Raw genomic sequence first — 21442 nt, 5'->3', positions numbered from 1 at the left:
ATTTCATTTACTAAATTCCAGTCATTACAGCTGTGCAAACTTATGGGCCTAATTTGTATTTATACTAATATGTATATATAAACATGTGCTGCTTTAGCCATGTAAAGGAGCCTTAAAGCAAATGAACAAATATTTATTCTAACAGAGCAGTATAAGAGAGCCCAACCGTAAAACAGAATCAGGTCAAGCAGCCCTTATTATGTCTGTCCACCAAACAGCTTAATTTTGACTATGGCATCTCTCCTAAGCCATTCCAAACACGAATCCTACAAGGAGATACAGATACATAGAACTGCATCTTCAAAATCCAGTCTCCTTTTCCAAGGCCAGCAATGAGTAAATGAGGGGAGAGGAAATAACAAACACTATCATTTACTTTGCCTTTTTTCCCCAATAAACATTTCTTACCTACATTAGGAAAAAAATTCATTCAGTCAACATAATCTACTTAATGTTTATGCACTTTGATATAATTGTAATTGCTTGGTAAGGCCAGAACTCAATTAAATGTTTTAGACTTCAGTCTGTGGGCTGGAGTGCACAGGAAGTGTTCCGATGATAGATCGCTTAAATAAAGTTTATCTGGCATACACTTCAAAACCAGAGTTCAAAAACTTTAAGCGCAGTTCAGCATGTATGTGCTTGACTCTTAACAAAACATCTTTATTTAAATAGAGGGCTAGAGATTTAGTATGACATACATATTTACTTCTGCTAATCATTCTCCATCATGCTACTCTGAAGTTGCAGGCATATTGTGTCTATAATCCCATGAGATTTAAGTGAGCAGTATGTGGATCACAGGACTCTAGATCATTGTTTAAATCCAGCATGTTAGCCCTAACCTGAATTCTATCATTCAGCATTTTTGGTGTCCCACAGTTCACATATTTGAATTCCATACCCATGTATTGTCAGAGATGGTAGAGAACGAAGCAGCCACAGTTTCTTTTCCAAAACAGGTATCCTTCTATGCAGATGACATGCTCATTGTTAAAAACAAGATATTGTTATTGATGACAAAAAGTCAAAGCTAAAGCAACACGCAATATATATTCTTACTAGGAATCATGAGAAGGTGCTTAGGAACCGCAGAATCCCACTAGCAGAGCTGGTGTTACAGGGCCACCGGCACCTGCTCTCCAAACGTGCACCCCTGCGAATCTCTACTCCAGGGAAGCTGCTTGGCCAGAATGCTGGTTCTCTGAGCATCTTCATCCAGAGACCTGCTGGAAAGCGCTGCGGCTCCCCTCTGACCAGCACATTCGGGTTTCCCCTGCCATGGGACTCTGCTCTGTGGGACTGACTCCCAGCCCAGCGTGTCTGAGCACTGACCTGGGATACAGCCACCCTGCACGCAGACACCGGGGCTGCAAGGGCAACGCAGCAGCCTCATAGAAAAGATTCAGCCAGACTCCTGCTGGAGGTTGAGATAATGCTCAGTCCCACTGAAAAAATCTTACTTTTAGATGTATTTATTTTAGAGAGCATGCATGTATTCTGAGAGGATCTAGATGCCTAAACACACTACTTCCTCTTGCAAATAAGGGTTGTGATTTTGTTGTGATTCTAAATTAAAGTGTTGTGAAAAGGGAAATATTCCACCCAGCTGCAAAAAAGAAATGTGCATAGTATGAGCCAAATGAAGATTAAAACCAAAACACCAATCTCAAAGAAATCAATACCATCTGAAGTGTTGTAGGATGAAAATAGACCAGCTGAGCTAACAGTGAAGGAAGGAAATAGGCTTGATTTTTTTCTATTTCTTTATTTTTTAACTTTAGGCAAATACTAAAAGCACTTTAAAACAAGCAAACGCACACACACAAACAACCAAACACACTGCACCAATGAACAAACCAACCAAACCAGAGCAGTAAGAACTGGCAAAGCAGGGCTGGAAGGCTGAAACCGTTTCTGATCACACAGATGGGGTGGGCAAAGCACTCGGGAGCAACAGAATAGTTGTAGTCTAAACTTCAGGGTGACACGCACTTCACTTACCTCAGAGTACCTGGCATATGTCTAAGCAACTTTGAAGGAGCACAACTGATTAAAAAGGTATTTTGACAGACTTTTTTTTGCGTTTGGAGCAGGATTTTGGATAATTGCTCCACAAGCTATAAAAGAAACAGACTAAAAACCAGGAGCAGCCGTTGAGCAGTTGTTTGCACAGGAAGCAATATTGTAGGAAAAGGCAATAATGAAGAACAGTTAATTTGACCTGAGTTGATGAGGTCAATGCTTTAAAAGAAATAGCTCCATATAACGCAAAATAAGAACGTTATTTCCCATTAGAATAATACTGTATGTGTAATGCTGCATGAAATCTATTCCCCAACACTTGTTATGCTCAGCTTGGTGGTAACGTACATTCCTGAGGTGTCCTAGACATCCTGTGTCTGACACAGATCCATTCCTCTGAAATACTGATTCGACTGCTCCCTCCTGCAAGCTCCGGCTGCTTCAGACTGCACATTGCTCTCCCCAGCATTCAGCTACTAATTGCCTGAAACTACAAGAACTGGAACGAATTCCTGGTCATATTCAGACACAGAGAAAGTTAAATGTAAGATTGCTGCTGTGATTTGGACAGGGAAGCAGAAGCTGAAGCAGATATTTCACTCTTAATTCACTGCCATTCAGGGGTGCTGTTGACAGGAGATGGAGCCTGGCTCAACGGAAGAGACACGAGGCTAGGAATTTAGTAGGGCTGGATCCTATTCCTCCTTCCGCCACTGCTCCGCTGTCTAATCCTGGGCGAGTACATCCCCTCCGGGCATTTGGTTCCCCTCCCTCCTTGATACATCTATTTAAACTGCAAATTTAGAGGAGTAGCGACCATCTTGGTAGTGACAAAGCACATACAACAGTCTGCACTAATATTTCTATTAATAAATATTCCCACTGCTACTAAGTAATAAAACAAAAACCATTAACAGTTTTGTGAATTGAACGGTCAATGATGCGTTATATTAGTTTTGAAGCATTTGGGTATAAAATGTAAAAAGGCAAACTCTCCCAAGTGGTAGCAGGCCAGAGGACACCTATGTTGTTTTCCTGAATATTTGGGTAACCCAATTAGAGGTAATTGAGTTTTTAACTACATGAAATTACTTCAAGAATACCATCACTAGAGGCTAAGTCTCCTGGGAGGCTGGGGGAAGGGAGCAAAGAAACATTTTAAAACTGCAAGGAACAGAAAAAGAACAGGGCATGTAGCTTGAAACATCCTGAAGAGAGTGTGCAGCTGAACCAGTCTCAGGCATTCATATTTTTCACAAACGTGTAAATGGATGGGCCACAGACTCAGAGGTTTGCATGTTCCCAGTTCAATGAATTACAGAGGAGTTAAATACGTCCACACTTCTATGCATTTTTAACCACAATAGTAATGTAAAGCACAGATCTACAAGCACCAAAAGGCTCCTACAGTCCTGTGAACACCACAGACATAAAAAGAAAACTAAATTACTGTAATGAAATTAATTCCTGCTGCATTTGCAAATTACCATTTGTGTGCAATGCATATGAGCACATCTTTTAGACATTAAAATTAGCTTCACATTAAAGTCACCTCCCAACCAGAAACGGTCACTATATTCACCAAGAAACAGAATGGTTCTATTGCCAGTTCTTAGATTGGTTTTGCACACCCTGATAAGCCCTAGAAATGTTAGAAATTACATTAATTTCTGACAATCTTTGCTCTTTGATGGCTACTAAAATCTAAAGTACAAGCATTGATGGGAAAGAGTATTTTTAGCACTACTGCAACAATTAAGATTGCTACAGTTTCTTTGGTAGCTTTACACTGATTTGAGATTAGATTTAATAATACTATTTTAAATATTCAGATATGCTGAAAGCATATTTCTTAATATGATGAGCATGATAAGCAGAAAACTCTGAAGCACTTTCTCCCCCCCACTTACAGTGGTAAATCAAACTGATTGATTAGGAAGGCATGCTTTGTGCACAGAAGATGTAAGTTACTGAAATAAAATTTAAAAGTTAAGGAGCAGACTGCAAAGAAAAAGCAGCTTCCACTCGAAAGGAGCAAAAAACCCCAATTTAACAAAAGGCAAAGTAAAGGAGACCCTATCCCCAGGAGCTAATTGTCTGTCTTGTGCTATAGGGGATGCTCTTGCTTAGCTTACAAATGAAAGACACTCCCTCCTCTCCCTGCAAGCACAGGAACTCCACAGCACTAACATGACATCTTAAATGAGCCAACTTCCTTGAGCATTGCCCAGGAGACTAGAATGGGCATGCCTCTTCATTCAGAAACTGAGAAACATGTCCGATTATCAGCCAGGCTGAAGAACATCTCTGACCAAGACCATCCCAGGAAAAACACTCATGTTCAAGCTGAAAAATAACAAGCGGATTGACACAGCTGGCATATTTTTATAGCCTTTGTGTAAACACAAGCTCTGAATTAGCCAGCATCTCAACTAGCTCTATCTGGATTCCCTTCTTTTGAAACAAAATTAAGGAAAACACCCACCAGAAAAGGTCAATGGCCAAATTATTAAGAAAAAAATAAAAGCACAAGGGAAGAACATACACAGTGATTCATTAAAGTTGTGCTGCTGAAACTCTAACAGTGAGCACAAAACAGACTTTTCACCAAAACTGTACTTAATTTGCAGAACCTGTTGGGTCAAACAGAACATTAATTAGAATTGTATTTTTTTAATAAATTCTCAGTATTCCCCTAGAGCTGTCCTCACCTACAGAGGTGGTGTGAACTCCATGGCTTGGCTTACAGAGGAACAAAACTAAAGCAACTATAAAGAACGCTGCCCTCGAAGGGCAGCACAACAAAATTCCACCTATTTCAAGCGTATGCCTCTGTAAAACAAATGGACTGAGCATCTTGGGTTTTTAGAAACACTCAACCTGGAAAATAGGCATGTCAAAGTGAGTGCCCAGGTGGGAATCCACCTTATGCTGTCAGTAGAATACACTGTCATGGATCATCAACCACACCAAATCATGTACAATGAGCAGTATTGCTTTTTACAAAACTAACTCTGTTCCCAATCAAACAATCTGCATTTGACTACAGTAACTTTCCAAGACGCATCCCAGTCCTAATCTGAAAACATCAAGAATTAAGGCAAATTAACCAGCGGAACATTCTAAACTTTAGGTCTTATTTGTTCCTTCAGTTCCTATTTAGACCCTATTTGTTTAACTAAGGTTAGTGGTTCTTGCCACATTTACTGTTGCACTGTTCAGATTTGGCATGTTCTACGTTAAGGAGGTACTTACTGTAAATTGAGTCATACCTTAACCTCCTCTTAAACTAGAAGCAGAACGCAGTACAGAGCATATCTTTCTGCCTTTGAATGGACCTTTGTGGCTTCTCTTTGCATTCTTTCTGGTTTTTGCATTCAAAATGCAGCCAGCAGAACTCTTCAGTCCAGCAGTCTTCCCAATACTGCATTCAGAAGGAAAAGTCCTTTCCTATTTATTGCTGTACTATTCACATAGCCAAGGCCCCCCACCACCCCCCCCCAACACATGCTGTGGTTAAGGGTCACATTGCTTTATTTGCTTAGCTAAACTTCCAAATCCTCTTCACAAAGCTAGTTATTTTCTCCTCTATTTATATTTTTGCATTTAGCCATATTAAAACACATTTAATTCAAATGAGGGCAGCGTGTCAAAGAGGCCTATAAGCTGCCAACTTGCATGTCATCCATAGAAATTCAACATCTGCTTCCAAACACTGAACTGTGTCCTAACAGAACACCCATATGAAATATTCCCATGTTGTGGTAACCAATAACTACTTTAGAAATTATTAGTTAGCCATTGAATTAATTTATTGTGCTGAATCTCAATATTGTTATTACTGTGTAATGTAATTTCTATATAATTCTAAAAATCAATGTCATGCAATAACTAAATCAAGCACCCTATAAAGATGGAAACATTCATCTTTCTCAACAAAACCTGTAATTTTATCAGTGTAAAATCTGTCTTGCTTGATGTAATCCATTCTCCATAAATAGTAGTCACCAACTTCAAATATTTCTATCCTTTATTGTTAACTGTACTTATTCCTAATATTTTCTTTTTTCTATTGTTCTTTTTTAATCTAGGACTAAGGTCAGTCAGTGTTTTTTTGTTTCTTTCGGACTAAACAAATTAGTCATCTGCTCACACTTTCTGAACACTGATAAAGTACCAGTTATCTGGAATATCCCTTATTGTTCCAAATGTCATGATGCTAGAGATCTCCTCACCCAAGTCCTTCACCATTCCTGGATGTTTACTTAGGGCTGCAGATTTGGAATGTCCACTACTGCATACTGCACAATATCCACTTGCAAAGGAATTAGAAAGCACTTCCATTGGCCTCATCATGTAGCATAAGCTTATCTTCTTCCTTTTCCCAGAAGGAAGGCCAACAGCTTTAAGAAATTCTGACAATGTATTTTAACAACAAGAAAAATGCAGGCATTCAATTAGAGTATTTTTTAAACAGAACATTTTCCTTCCATCAGCTTTTCTACACAAACAGAAAACATCTCACGAAGCCTATCAACCTCCCCCAAACTCTTAGATTTTAAAAGAAAATGGAGTAAGAGTTTATACTAGAGGAAAACAAGAAAACAATCTGCACAACTTTGCAAAAGCTGACACTACTTTTGGAAAAATAAGCTGCAAATGCTTCTACATTGTGAACTCTTCACGGAATAATGAACACAGCACAGATATACCTGACAAAATTAATTGATAGGAGACTAGTTTGATGCAAAGGTTTTTGCTTTGCTGACTTCTTGGTTTGTTGAGGAGGGTAGAGAATGTTGGTTATTTTCAAGACATCATTTACCATTATGAATTCTAAAATACAAAGTCTAAAAATAGTGCAGAGATCTAACAAAACAAAAAAGGAAAGCAGTAAGGTGTGAAAAAGAACAGTAACTCATGCTCCCATCCCTAAACCACCCCCAACTACATTTCCACACAGAGGCTGATGCATGTTTGTACCATGTAATGATAGAGAACAGGAATGCTGACAGATCTTTAGCTGTTACCTCAGCAGTCACATATTTACAAAACTGCATGCTGCTTCCTAGAGTTCAATAACAATGAAAATAGTGTCCTTAGCCATTCAGCATCATTTTCTAAATTATCCCGCTCATACTCACAGATTATTCCAGTGCTTAAAGTATATCTGAAGATAACAGAGGCTATTCTTGAACTTCCAAAATTTCAACTTCTAGAATCAGTACAATAAGACAAATTCAAGGACACCACAACTTTGCAGGGAAAGAGGCATAACTTGTTTTTTGACAACTGTGCAATGAAAATATTTCATATGTTCCAACAAGCAGAATTATGAAATTCTTTTATTAATTCCTAATTATTTAATTGGAAGATAACAGTCTATTTCATATAATACGCAACTCAGGTCTACATAACCTCTAAATTCCCTAAGAGGTAATCCTCGGTCTTTTCAAAGACATAAAAAAAAAGAAATAAGCTAGTCTTACCATTTTGATGCCAGTAGAAAACGTGACTGGTTTGACAGGTTTGGGTTTTTCCAGTTGCATTTCTAGGTGGGTAGATCTGTCCTTATGCTGAGCTAAAAGCAGTGAAGCAGGAAGACTGGAGCTCTCCTGTAAACATATGAGGAACAAATTTGAATGCTAAACCAAAACAAACATTAATTAACACTGCATATTCTTCAAAACTGCAAGCTGTGCCTGAAAGGCCATCACTAGCAGAGCAGCTTAATGCTAAGCATCCTCTCTATGAGAAACAGTTTACAGAAAACGATCATTTTCAGTAATAAGAAAAAGCTGCAGCAACCTCATAAATCAGAGTAACCTGCAAACAACCATTTTTATAGAATCCACATTAAAGACAATATAACAGGCTCCTTATTCCAACTGGCCAATGCAACTATATTTATTAAAATAAAAAAAAATTAGAACTTAATCAGAGAAGAAATAATACCAAGTAGTATAACTTGGATCAGATGTTTATCTAAGACACATTCTTTCTACCAGTGAACGCAGACCAGTTTGAAATTGTTTCCCATTAGATTTCACCTGAGGCCGTTTGGAAACGATCCTTGCTCTGCTTTGCACAATGGCACTATTGTAAGTGCAACCAACAGCATATTTATTTTCTCCTCCACCAACTTATTTTTAGGGAAGTCAGCCAATTTTTAAAAAAATATATAACAAGTAGTAAAATGAATAGTTAAGCAAATGAACTACTTAAAACTCTCAGAGCAGAATGATTATTAACATACATGTATGTAACTGCATTCTTGAGAGAGTCGGAAAAGTATTGGCCAAGTAATTTTCTAATCAACTAATGTGACTATCCACATGCACACTGAAATCCTTGAGACTTCTTAGCTAGAATGGCCATGAAGTTGAGAGCAAGGAAGAAGTTCAGAGAGATTCTCACCTGATGGCTCTAGAACTGTATTTTATTCCTAAAGCTCTCAAAACATCACATACACTTCTGTTTCAGGGAACCAAGCAAATACTGAACTATGAACAATATTTGTTACTCACCAAACCAAACAAACTTGAATATACTGGACTGCGATTGTTTTTACTTAATCAGTTCAGGGTAAGACATTTGAAGTTTTTAATGCCTCGAGATGCCTTGTTGTTTATGGTATCCTAGAGAAATCTTCTGAAGCGATCATGAAAAACAGTGATGTTGTACGCTGACTTTTACATCACTCTCCAGTCCTCTCTTCCCTCTATTTTTGTTACATTCCCTTTGTCTTACAACTAGATTGAAAGTGCTAAAACCAAAAAAATCTCACATGACGAGATCCAGAGTCACAAAAACAACAACTAAGGCACAAGATGCTACTCACATTTCTGTGATTAACTGGGAGGAGGGAAGGGGAGAGGTTAAAAAAGCCTAAATTGTCATAATAAGACGTCTAATTTCTGTACAACGAGGAGAAAATTAAGACCACAAATGCACTTGTTTACAGTCTGCATCTTCAAAGTATTGTACATGTCCATAACCACCATGCAGCAGCATGTGCTGCTATCCATCAGCAGCTTAAGGATGTTGGATTCTTTTAATCATTAGATATAATACACTGGGGGAGAAGGAAGGAGTGGGAATTGTTCTCTGGTCCATTTTGTCCTTTAATATTTCTTAAACTTTCACTGCATTTCTAATACAGTAACTAAAAGGAAGCCAATTTTTGTATCAACTTCTTGAGAGTTCACACAATGACCGGTAAGTAGATTACACAACTGTGGGAAACCCACAGCACCCTCGGTCATTGTTTGTTCTTTCGAATATGCACATAGCCCTTCTGTTAACTATTAACACGCATGAAAGGTCCAATCCTGTAAGCATTTATCCATACTAGCAATTTTCTGTATGGGAAAACAAACTGTCCAACAGCATGAACAAAGCTAGTCACATGTGAAAATTTCTGAAAGATCTGTCTCCAAAAACCCTGAGGTTCTGGTACAAGTGGGGATGCTTGATGTCTTTAAGGCACCTTGCCCTTTGCTTGACTCCAAGCTCTGCCACAGCAGAAAATCTGCCTCTTAGCCATGTGCTGCAATGCCATTTTGTTCATGCCTGGGAAATACAGCCTCTTGAAGAGGTAAGGGCAAGTCCCACAACACAGAGGACATTTAAGAGCAGATCTATAATCCTCTGTATACAGCTGAGAGAGTTTACACAGTAAATAAGGGAAGTGCTTTAATATTTTACTCGGCCCAAATTATCCAAGTCTAGAAGGTTAAAAAAAACCAAACAAAACACACACATAACTCTTCCAATAATATGTAAAATGCATTTGAGACTACAAGTCTAAATTAGAACAAGGTGGTATACTTTTGAAGTGAGAGGTTTGATTGTAAAAGAGGTCACTTATAATGAAGGTAATATAAAATCTGCCTCATTTAGTGCTGGGAGGCAAAACAGGCAACAGGTAACAGCCTAAGCAAAGCACCGGATTGCTCTTCCAGTAGCCAGCAGAGCCCAAGCCACCCGCGACGCCTTGCTCACCTCTCCAGCGAGTGGCCCTCCCCTCCCCTCCCCGCTCCCAGCCCCGGACGCGTTTGTGGAGCCCTGGCCCCAGGTCCAGTCTATCCTGCACGAGCCGCTGCGCTCCCCAGGCTGACCAGAACTAGAGCCTGCTGCCCTGAATTTTAAATATCAAACATTTCTGTGCCTTTTTCCCTGCCTCTGGATTATCTAAATTATACGGTCTTTGCAGATGAGACAGTATTGTCATACACTTTTGTAAAAAACTGAAACCTTTCCTCAATATGATAATACCATAACTAATACATATAAGAAACTGTGAATCTCCTCAGTCATTAGGATTTAAACATCAAAGGCAAAATTCTCTTTTTGGAAGATGAAAGACCCAACATCTCTACCTGCACCACACAAAAAATTTGTCTTAAATTTTCTCTTGCTGCCCAGTATGGGGGGCATGGAAATCTTGAAAAAAATGACCAAGACCCAGGTCACGCAGGCTGTAGGTTCCCAATGCCAGGTGACACATACAAAAGAGACAATTCAAAACCAACATGTCCAATGTCAGCTTCCCACCTTCCTCTCACCCACAATCCTGCCAAGTCAGTAGTTTTGCCACTGGTATCACTGTAGCCAGAATTTAATCCTTGTTGCCTTAGCACAGGACCAGCAACCATGGATAGAAGAGTTTTATTTTTTTGTAATATAATTCTTTACACTGTTACTGCTTATGCCTGGCTTTCACTGCATTTTTCAATTAAGTTTTACTTATGATCAGTTCCGTTTTCTGATTTGCAGCACAGCATAAGAGGGATTTCAGAGACCATAGGAAATGTTTATTTGTTTAACAACTGCTGGTTTTCCAGAGACTTTGTAAGGCATTACACAAACACTTCAGTGCTGGTTTTATAAACCTTTAGTATTACAAAACAAGTTTTGGCTCATATTTAAGTTGACAGTGCCCCTTCATAAACAGAGACACAATTTAAAATTGCCCAGTTTCTTTCTGCAGCCTTTAAAAAAAAATTACCTTTCCGTTGCTTTTAGAATATTAATATATGTTTTAATAGCAATACATATGCAGTCACAGTTAAAACTACGTATTTTGGTCATGTTTTAAGGATTATTTATAACCATTCCTTCCACAAGCCATCTGGTGAAGTAGGTTTTCAGTAAAACCAACTGCTGTGAAAAAAAAAAAACAAAAAAAAAACAAAACAAGCCAACAACAAACAAACAAACAAACAGGAAAAAACAAAACAAAACAAAAACAACACACAACAAACAACAACACACACACATACAACCACTGGTCTCTAGTAAGTTAAGAGTGTGTTTTAGAACAGGATTGAAATGCCAAAAAACACTTCAAAATCCCTATTCTGTGCCATTAAATTCAAGTTCATAGTGGAGGTTTTTTTAACTGAACCACTACTCAAACTACTTAAACTTCAGTGAAGAGAGACTGCTGGATGCAAAGTTACAGACTTGAGGCATTTTCAAAGAACCTTTCTGCTCATCTCTGTTTTTGCTGACAAAAAATGAAACACCAGTTCCTTTCAGCAAAGCCAATGACAGGTTGCCAGGACCCCCGGCTTAGAAAAAGGCAGCTCTTCAGGAGGCCCTGAAACTCCTAAACTGCACATCGATGCTCCCTCTTCATGTCAGTGCCTTCTGCACTGGTTCAAAGAGGAACTCTTCTTTTCCAGGAAAAGTAGAAAAGCATCTGTATCTTGAATAAGAACTGAGAATACAAAGCAGGAATTAATACTATATTAATGTGAGATAAACTGAAATAAGGGAGAAATTCTGATCTAAATCTTCCAAGCAGCTTTAAACCACATTGACATAGCTGCACCTATGTACGCATGCATACATACTTCTTTTTTCTGATTTCCTTCAAGGTTACACACAGACTGTGCTGAAGGCTGTTGGAGCATGTGAATGTGTATGCATGCACGTCTGCACACATGTGCATTTAAAAAAATGAGATGTGAATCTTGGTTAAATAACACATTTATTGAGCTTCCCTATGACAAATATCTTCGTCGCATTTGAGATGCAGACTCAGTAGTAAATTCAGCCAAAGACAAGATTGACACAATTTCCAGAAGTAGCCTGAGTTTTTCCTCAGTTGTCTATACACCCCTCAAATGAATGCAAGCTTCGTTCACTTCAAAAGGAGCAGCTCATACACAAAAAGTTGGCAGCACAGAACATGACACACTCAATGCAAGATACATTTTTCTTTCAGTAGTTTTTGAATACAGAGGGACCACCTACCACTTAGGTGCTCTGACTCAAAAAGGGTTGAAAAATGCTTGAATAACTAGTGAGGTTACTGTCCCGTTTTCCACCATCTCGCCATTGTAGAGTTGGCTGAGCTCATGAAGTAGCTCCTGATCACCTTCTTGCTTCAACACACCAGATTATCAACCACTGTTTGGGACTACTCAACAAGCCAACAGCAGTAGGAGTTCACATTATGGCTGAACCAACTTCATAGCTCCTCTCTACCCCCCTCCCTCAGAAATTGCATGATCAGCCATGCAAAGCAGATGTAACTGTCATCAGCTGAAGGCAAAACAAACAGGCAGTTACATGGCCTCAGACATGACAGAACCTCACCCACCACCAGGTTCACAGAGTAGTCACCGTATCAGCTATGCTAATGCAAGCCATCCTTGATCACAGTCAAAGCCTGTGGCTTTCATATTGTCAATAAATTAAATAGAAATCTAGACTTTCATACTAGGTCATCTTCAGATATGCAAATGTCAACTAACAAGTAAACTGTTAGAATGGCTGAATTCACTAAAGTAACTTCTGAAATATACCTCCACATGTCAACTGGCGACAGGAAAAGAGCTTTCAATGGAAGCTCACTAGAAAAATAAATGAACAACAAAAAAGTAAAACAGGTAGAACCAGGAAAATAGCTTCCTTCAAATACCAAGAAAGCCTCCTGCATTCTTCTTTGCTAGAATCTTATCCAGGGTTCATTTTGTGTTGAAACAGCCAAGAAAGCTTTCCTAGAATTAATTTCTAACCAGCACTGGTTATTCCGAAAAATGAGTCCAGTTAAGTCTATGAATCCAAGAAACACTCTTCCTTCAGTCCTTAGCTTACCAAAACCAGAGTTGTCTGCAACACTGAAATTAATAATATGTGAGACAACAGTGACACAAAACATGCAAGACAGGGAAGCAGAAAGGGGCAGATATTTTAATTCCACACAGTTAACCACAGTAGAGATGAACATCAATGTACTTGCTGTTTGCTCTGCTACTGAACAGTCAAGGCCTCTGGTTTTGTTACTCACCAGATCGTCCAAGAGTGCCTGCTTATTCTTCCTTTTTATCATCTGTTGTAGTTGTTCTTCTTTCTGTATGAAGAGTCGCCTTTGTTCGTTTTCTTGTCGCTCTACCTCTAAAGCTTCCTCCAGCTCTTCCTGCTCACGCGTCTGAAATAGAAATTTGAAATCAACTGATAGCAATCTTCCTCCTTGGGAGGACAGAGCTTGCCCTCTACTCTACTTCCTACCAAAGGACTTAGGACAGAACAAGCAATAGGAAAGCAGCCAAATTCTACCTTTTAAGGTAGACTTTTAGGTATTAATAAGTTAGTATATTAGGTAGAATTAAGGTAATTACAGATGAAGATTCTACCTCCTCTTATTGTCCAGTGCAAAATTAGATTTTTTTTTTTTCCTTGCTGCTCTCTGCAGTAGGAAGTAACCATCTGGATCTTGGCTTTTTAAATGTTAGAGGATGACAGTGGGTTTTCCTTAAACCTTCATTCTAAAATGAGCTCTTCTTTGTTCCCACACATCCTACTTCAAGTGATGTAAGTGGGGTAACCAAAAATATAATCCCACAATACTGTTCCTGATCGTCTCCCCTATCAGCTGCATCTTCTGTGCAAAGTACACTGTGTGCTTATCAGTGGTGTAGAAGAAAAATAAGAAATTACAGATCTGTATTAATAGAGAAGCTTATAATCTAAAATATATTTCAGCATGAACTGTAAAAATGTCACATTTCCAGAAAATGAGAAGTTTTTTCTATAACCCAGACTGCAGTCAAGTGACACAAGATGAAAAGAAAGAGATTACTAGTATGAAGTGACTACATTTTGTTTCAGGAATTACTTCAAGAAATCTTTTTTAACCTGTCAACTATTAAGTAATCTGTATTTGAAAGTCACAGTGAAAGAATAAAAAGAAGAGGGCTCAGAGACAGAGGAAAACATAAGATTTCAACAATTTTATGCAGAAGGGGGAATCAAAAGAACGTAAACTGTAATAAGGTATAGGATAAAACATACAGGAAACATTTTCCAAATCTTCCTCACCAAAAATACTAAAGCAAAGGGAAATTCAGTAAAAACGCATTAAAATTTCATAAAACTTAAATAGATGATTCATCAGTGGAAGCAGCTTCAGCAAAACATCATTGCAACCAAGAGCTTAGTAAAATTTGTTCTTATCATAACATTTTACCATAAAGCATAGCTATCTGATACAGGCTAGGAGATGCTGAAAAACATCCCTTTACCAGGAAGGTCAAGCCAGTGGGTCCCAGTGAGGCCCAGCTACTCCTGGGTGCACGAGTTGGCAGATCTCATCACTTGCCACTGAGCCAGCGGAAGCTACTTTCATTTTGTAATCAGCAGTGACACTGGGGAAAAGTTGGTCACCAACCAGCGACCACCTGAAGCTGGATTCTCTTTGCATTTAATGAAAGGAAACAAACAAGAGAATCTCCAAGTTGCTAATTGACATTATTTCTGATAATTAAGGGATCTAGTTAGTTCAGTCAACAGAACTGAAAAGCTCAGGGTCTTTAAGACATTCCAAGCCTCTTCCACATTTATGTATAAAGACTACCTGGAATTTGCACTGAAACAGAAGAAAACTTGTAGGGAAGTGCTGACAGTCCTAGTTTAAAGAACCAGCCCAAAAACATTATAGTCAGAAATAAGTAAACTGAATCAGACTACAGGAAAAAGGAAGAATTGTCACAAGTCCGATCAAATTCTTTCTGAAAGGAAGACCAACCAAAACAGTAAAACAAAAGAGAAGTTCAATAGGCAGCAAGGGCTGTGTCAAGCCTAATGATAATCTAGACACAGCCCCAACATCTAAAGAAATAAAGATGATCATGGTGAAGCCTGAAATGAACTCAGGAAGACAAGTGGAAGAAGTAAATAGAAAAGTATAATGATGTTTTGCCACATTCGAGAAAGGATAATCAAGGAAACTTAAAGACATTCATATAATGGAGTTCAGGCAAAACTATTTCAAGACTGAACAAAGCAGCAAGTGAAATTCAGTATCTAGGGACAAAATAGGAAGTAACAAGTTACCCTATGACTGGTGAATAGCAGATATTTAAGGAAGAAGGCACATTTGGGAAAACTGTAGTCCACTCAAAGTGCAAGGCTTTCTAGATATATTAAATATATATATAAATATATATTTTTTTTAAAAAATCAATTTATAATTTCAAGAACACCTTCCCATCCAAACCTGGCTACTTGAAACTTTTTCTCTGAATGGTCCTGCGTCAAATCTACAGACCTAAAAGATGGGTTAGTACATGAGTAGCAAAGGTCATTAGGAACTGGCTACAAAGATGAAAAATATGGCTTGTACTGACAGAAGAATAACCAGTTATTAAAATTCTGAGGTAAATTCACAGGACTGGTTCAGTAAGTTAATATTTTTATTTGTAAGAAAGAATAACACACTTATGAGGACACAAGTAGAAGAAGTGAGATCAAAATAACTTACAATGCCATGGATTTGGATACATTAATTTATCAGTTAGAAACCGAAAAGGAGAAAACATGATGTACTACTTGACCACTACTGATTCTGAACCTCCTGTATGACACTGCTACAAGAGAACAGTCTTAGAATCACATCAACGTACTTCCAGTAGAGATGGGAAAACAGAGGTCTTTCATAAGAAGCTGTTAATATCTCAGCTACAATACTGCATTCAATTTTGGTCCCTTCTGCTTGCCAAACACAAATTCAAACTGAAACAGTCAAAGGATAAGAAAAACACCAAGAGGGACAGAAAATATCTATATTCCTCAGAAGCAAGCTATTACAGTAGACAGAAAAATTCGTGTGAGTCCAAGAATGAAGGGACAATGACTGGTCATGAGAAGTTTAGGTGAGATTTTAGGACACCTTTTACCATTTATGCACTAAAGACATTCCAAAACTTGCCAAAAAGAGCTAGAGAGAGAAAGCACCCTTTCAGCTTTTGGAGAGGGGTAAGTTTATAGGCAACATCATGCAGTTTTTGTAATAGCATCTGCGTCAAGTCTATTATTGTTTCAATTGTTGAAAAAGAAATGTTGAATGTTTCAAATGTTGAAATAAAAAAGAAATGTCTCCAGGTCTCCAATAAGTCTGGATTCAAGCAGGCTTGCCCAGCTTCCACTAGACAGCACAGCAAGACCATGCAGTACAGAAAACAGAAGGCCCAGGGGGCTGGGGTGGGTTCAGGGTATTACTGTGCTGCTTGATATGATCACACAGCTAGTGCACAGGCTGGCTGTGAGTCACGTACATGAACGGAAGGTGGGCTGCAGGCAAAGCACACTATTCTCATGGCGACCCTAGAGGTTGCACCTACGATGTAAAATAAGACATGTAGCCAAAGATTTGGCAGGTCTCTTCAAGCTCTGAAGCATAGGATATTGCACAGTGTCAGAGACAGGACAACAGATCAGAGATGGACCCCTAGGGAAATTTCCTTGCCTTTAAAAGGAAGAGGTTCAAACAAACATTTTTCAGATTCCAATCTCCTCCTGTGAAATCCTAGAGCTAAAGAAATCACTGGGAGTTTTGCCACAGACTTCAGGGGAGTGAGGATTTCACCCCTACTGATTTGAAAGCAAGTCCTTAGTGCAACTGGAATACAAACACAAAACCTTGCTATGTCACACTCTGGGCAGACATTTTCCTTCAAGAACCGATAACAATGTGTATTTTTAAACTGAAAAAATATTTAACAAATTAAACTTTTCTTACAGAAAAAAATGCTTGCAAGTTTATTTTTAAATACCCAAATGATATCTGAGCTGTATTTTAATGAATGAATCTTCAAAGAACCATGTGTTTTGCATACAGATCATGTATACAATAGTCCTGATGTTATTGTTATCAGCTCTTGAACAAAAGTCTTCGTGTTTGTTTCAACATCTTTCATTTTAAATTTTGCATAAACCAGACCTGTGCTTCCCCTCATTTTTACAGCTCTCTCCTGGGAGCTTCATAAAGTCTGTGTCTGAATTCATTTTTTCCTTCGGAAGAAAAAGGAATGATTGTCCTGGTACAGGAATGAACTTGGGTGTCTCCTGGATATTGTCCAATGACACTGCAAGCACACATGCAGTGATGATGTATTAGATGCAGACTTTACTGCCTGTCCCTCTTTTCAAGCCCTTCCCCAAATAAAGTGTAACTACATTCCAACTATCGATTTACTCTCTTTACACAGCACTAAATATCAGTATTGCAGAATATCAGCATATTATGATTTTTGAATACAAAGTGCAACCTACGTAGTGCCTTCAGTTTTGACTTGGTTTAAGACATTACAGAAAGTATTCTGCTTCAAAAATCCTTTAACTAATGAATAAAAATTGTAGAGGAGAGTAGAAGTTAACTAACCAGTTTTATCTTATTTTTCTGAATGACTTCTTTGTTATCTTTCTGGTACAGTTCCATTTTCCTTTTGGTGTTCTCCAAATCCACGTTGTTGGTCAAGTTAAATACTGCATAAATATTACAAAGACAAAAAGCAAAATTATTAGGTTGGCATGCATGACTATGACAAAGAAATACTACTCATGCTTTCTATCCCTTCTAGCACCAGATATAAACATCATAACAACAGAATTTATTTAAATATGCCCTGTAAAGCAAGACACAATCTGCTAAATCATTACAAACTTCAACAGAAGCCAGAGTTCCTTTACATTTATACATCTGTACAAGATAAAAATTTGAGTCTTGCATCCTATTTTGATACTGATGAATAATCATAGTATCATTTGTAAAACATTAACCTTTTCAAGTAGCAGTTACAGCTAAGAACACAGTCATTTCTGTAAAATTAAATTAGACTGAACACATACATATTAAGACAAGGTTAGAAATTAAGTTATTCCATTTCATAAGATTATCTAGTGCACAGACTATTTGAATTCTCAGGTACACAAAAAATTTTCACATTACCTGGTAACTTAAAAGGCACCAAGGTACAATTACCTTTATTATGAGAAATCTGCAGATACATCCAGATTAATAGGTTAAATGACATTCTTTTGATGTCTCTCAATACTGACAGAGTATATCTCACATAATTACGAACAAGCAAGGTTGGCCAGCAAGCTCCATAGTTTAGCACAACATTCCCAATTATCTACACATGGCACAGAAGATACCTCAAGAAACTGAACTGTTTCGATAATCAACAGCTTGAAAGATGTAGATGGTTTGGATGATTAGTAATTTGATACAATGGCCAAGTCTTTCACCTCTAGGTCACTGGTTCAATTGTGGGTCAAGTGAATTCCAACTGAAAGCCAATATCACTGGGAAGTCGCTTGGTGATCACCATCCAGAATGGATGCTGGGCTCATGCTCATGGCCTTAGAGCTATTGAAGCCTGCCAACGTGCAGCACTCAAACCTTCAAAGAGTTTTTCCATGTGGCTACAGTAAATTTACAAGAGCAGCAGAGAAAGTTGCACTGCCATTGATAAGTTGTTCACAAGAAAACACCGGCACAGCAACTGTGCTAAGTCAAACCCTAAGGAAGACAAGGAGGTTCTAGAGGAAATGCCAGCACAAAACTTGGAAGGTTTTGGTTCAGTTCTCTCTTCCTGGGTTCTCAGGTGATTGGGCCAAATAAACCCTGGGCACATGCACCACTGCCAAGTCATCTGTATAAGGCTGCTAGAGAGAAATGGAAGGAAGCATAAAGTCTGTTCTAATTCATCAGAAGAGCACACACCTCAGTTTGGTAAAGAGTATATCCCTTCTTTCATCCTCTCCACAGGTAACATGGCAGAAATGAGCTTTTACGAGGGTTCTAGGTAAACTAAATAATGAATAGCCTATACTGGCAAATCAGCTGAAAGCAGCAAAGGAAACAAGAAGAAACCAAAGCAGGGCGTAAATGAGGGCAGAGGGAAAAAACAGGGAAGGTCCAAAATGCTATAGTTGTGGAATACAGCTTAGTTCTATGAACCCAGCTACACAGCAGCTCACTACTGCCAAAAAGGGGCAGTCCTGCTCTTAAGTCCCACTTACCCAGGCATAGGTCTCGCCCCTTTCCCTGACCTGACTCCAGGACTCCGTGGATGCTTTGCAGCATCAACAGAAACCCTCCAGTAACCTGAACTGGCTCAACAAAGGGGTCAGGCAAGTGCCAGAGACAGTGCAAGGGAAGTAAGAAAAGTGTACAGATGGGAATAGGAATACTCTCTTTCCACTGAACCACCATATCATCTTATCCTTAGCAGAAGTATTCAGCCCTTCCTTGAACGGCAGCAAAAAGGGCTAGGCCAGATATAGTTGAAGAAATTCCCAACCTTAAACAAACAAAATGTTGTATTTAATTTTTTTCTCCTCTTTTCCAAACAATGAGAAATCTCAAGACGACTGACTTTTAATTCAGCCTGGCTCCTAAATCAGCTGAACTCTTCCATCCTGACCCTATTATCCTCATTTCAGAAGTGATCCAAGATGCAGGCTGGTTTTGTGGTTTAAGCATTTGGTCGGGAATCCAAACCTGGGTTCAATTTCCAACTTTGCTACTGTTCCTGGGCAGATCGCTGGGACGCTGCACTGGAAGTCTCCCACCTGTAAGAACCAGGGACAGGGAAATAAATCTTCCTTTCTCCTATACACAGTCTGCTGTGTCTCCTTTATTATAGCTACATGCAAGACCGATTTCCATAGTCTTTATCTCAGGTGGAACTTCTGGGCACTGATATAACCCAAACAAGCCCTTCAAAGTTCAGCTCTTGGTTTTCAGAAGCACGTTACTCATTTCAAATGTATTTTCTTATTTTCTCTCCAAAAAGCATAACATCATCTTCCAATTTTATATTGCAACAAACATACACTTTCTGGTCGTAGCAGCATTTCCTTAATAAAACACTTTAGTCTATATTTTTAGCATTTCAATGGAGATATGACCTCCAACTTCCCAGCCTACAGTTCCCTGCTGACAAGCAGCTTAATATTTGAATATTACGGCAGAGAATTGTCATGTGAAAATGCTGGCATACAATCAGACCATGGCTCTGCAGTGACAGCAGCTGCACAGGAGTGTCAGCACTTCCTACAACTTAAATCCACACACCAGCTCTCTAAGCTCTTCAATGACAACACAAGAAAGAAATTGCATATGAGACACGTTGTGCTAGCAGGCTGCCCAGATGTCACCTTCACGTGCAAGCGGAGGAGCAAGATGAGAAGCCAAATGTCTTTGGGCACCTGAACTTCTTGAGTATTTCTCTAAAAAACATCCAGCAATAAGATGATAATCTAGGTTTTGCAACTATTGCTGCTTGAAATGTTCAGGGGTTTTTTTAATCCTTTTTCAGCTACCTTTAAGAGGTTCAACTAGTCACAATCTAGGTTTGTAAAACAAAAACTGTACTATTTAAAACTCATACTGGGGAAGGTAGGCAAATTTTAGACACGTGCAGATGCCTGCCTTTATTTAGAACTCCTTACAAAAGCGCGTTTATTTTGCTACTTGATATGAAGTAACATTTCCATGTTAGAGATATGTTTATGCGTCGATGTTTAAGAAATCTTCAGTATCCACCTGCATAGCCACCTTAAATGTCCACTGCTCTGCTTGCAGCAAGGTGAAAGGTGGTTTATTTCCTCTTCCGTTTTCCTGCTGTGGCTGGAAGCAAATCACAAATAAAACCCTCTCAATGGTCAGATCTGCCCACACAATGATGGTTCTCCTCTGTTAGTCTTGTTCTGCCCTGTCGCTTGAGGATATGGTAGAACATCAGTAATCAGAAAGATTCATACTTCCAGCACCCTCAAAGACCAGAGCAGATTTCTCCCACTGAGTATCAATTCACAGTCACTGAAGAGAAACATTATCTTGGTCCTAAGCACCTGTGCCTCAACACTAAGTTTTAAACACATCAAGACTCAAAATATTGAAGAGCTAAATTTTGTTGCAACAGTGTTAAGAACTGAATGTCTCTATATTGACATCAGTGACCATAGTTATTCTTTAATAAATGAAGAGTATCTTCTCTCCTACAATAAACACCCTAATAGCAAAACAAACTATGTTCTTTGACACTGCATGGTTATCAGTGGCCAATCAGCCAGCCACAACATCTTCCAACATATTTTTCTAATATATTTTTCA

General features: G+C 38.7%; 1 protein-coding gene across 2 annotated transcripts in view; it reads right to left on the bottom strand.

Annotated features, from left to right (window-relative positions):
- MNAT1 (MNAT1 component of CDK activating kinase) overlaps positions 1 to 21442 on the bottom strand; it is a 124818-nt gene that overhangs the window by 58557 nt on the left and 44819 nt on the right. For both annotated transcript variants that reach the window (XM_042799032.1, XM_042799033.1), the window contains exons 4-6: positions 17699 to 17802; positions 13328 to 13468; positions 7515 to 7640 (exon numbers count right to left, since the gene is read on the bottom strand). In XM_042799032.1, the coding sequence (XP_042654966.1) occupies positions 7515 to 7640; positions 13328 to 13468; positions 17699 to 17802 (371 nt within the window). The remainder of the gene's footprint in view (positions 1 to 7514; positions 7641 to 13327; positions 13469 to 17698; positions 17803 to 21442) is intronic.

This window comes from Tyto alba, unplaced genomic scaffold, assembly GCF_018691265.1.
Source record: "Tyto alba isolate M040663 unplaced genomic scaffold, T.alba_DEE_v4.0 Super-Scaffold_29, whole genome shotgun sequence".
NCBI classification, from domain to species: domain Eukaryota; kingdom Metazoa; phylum Chordata; class Aves; order Strigiformes; family Tytonidae; genus Tyto; species Tyto alba.
The sequence above is the reverse complement of the archived record's forward strand: the minus strand, read 5'-3'. Positions and strand labels throughout refer to the sequence as shown.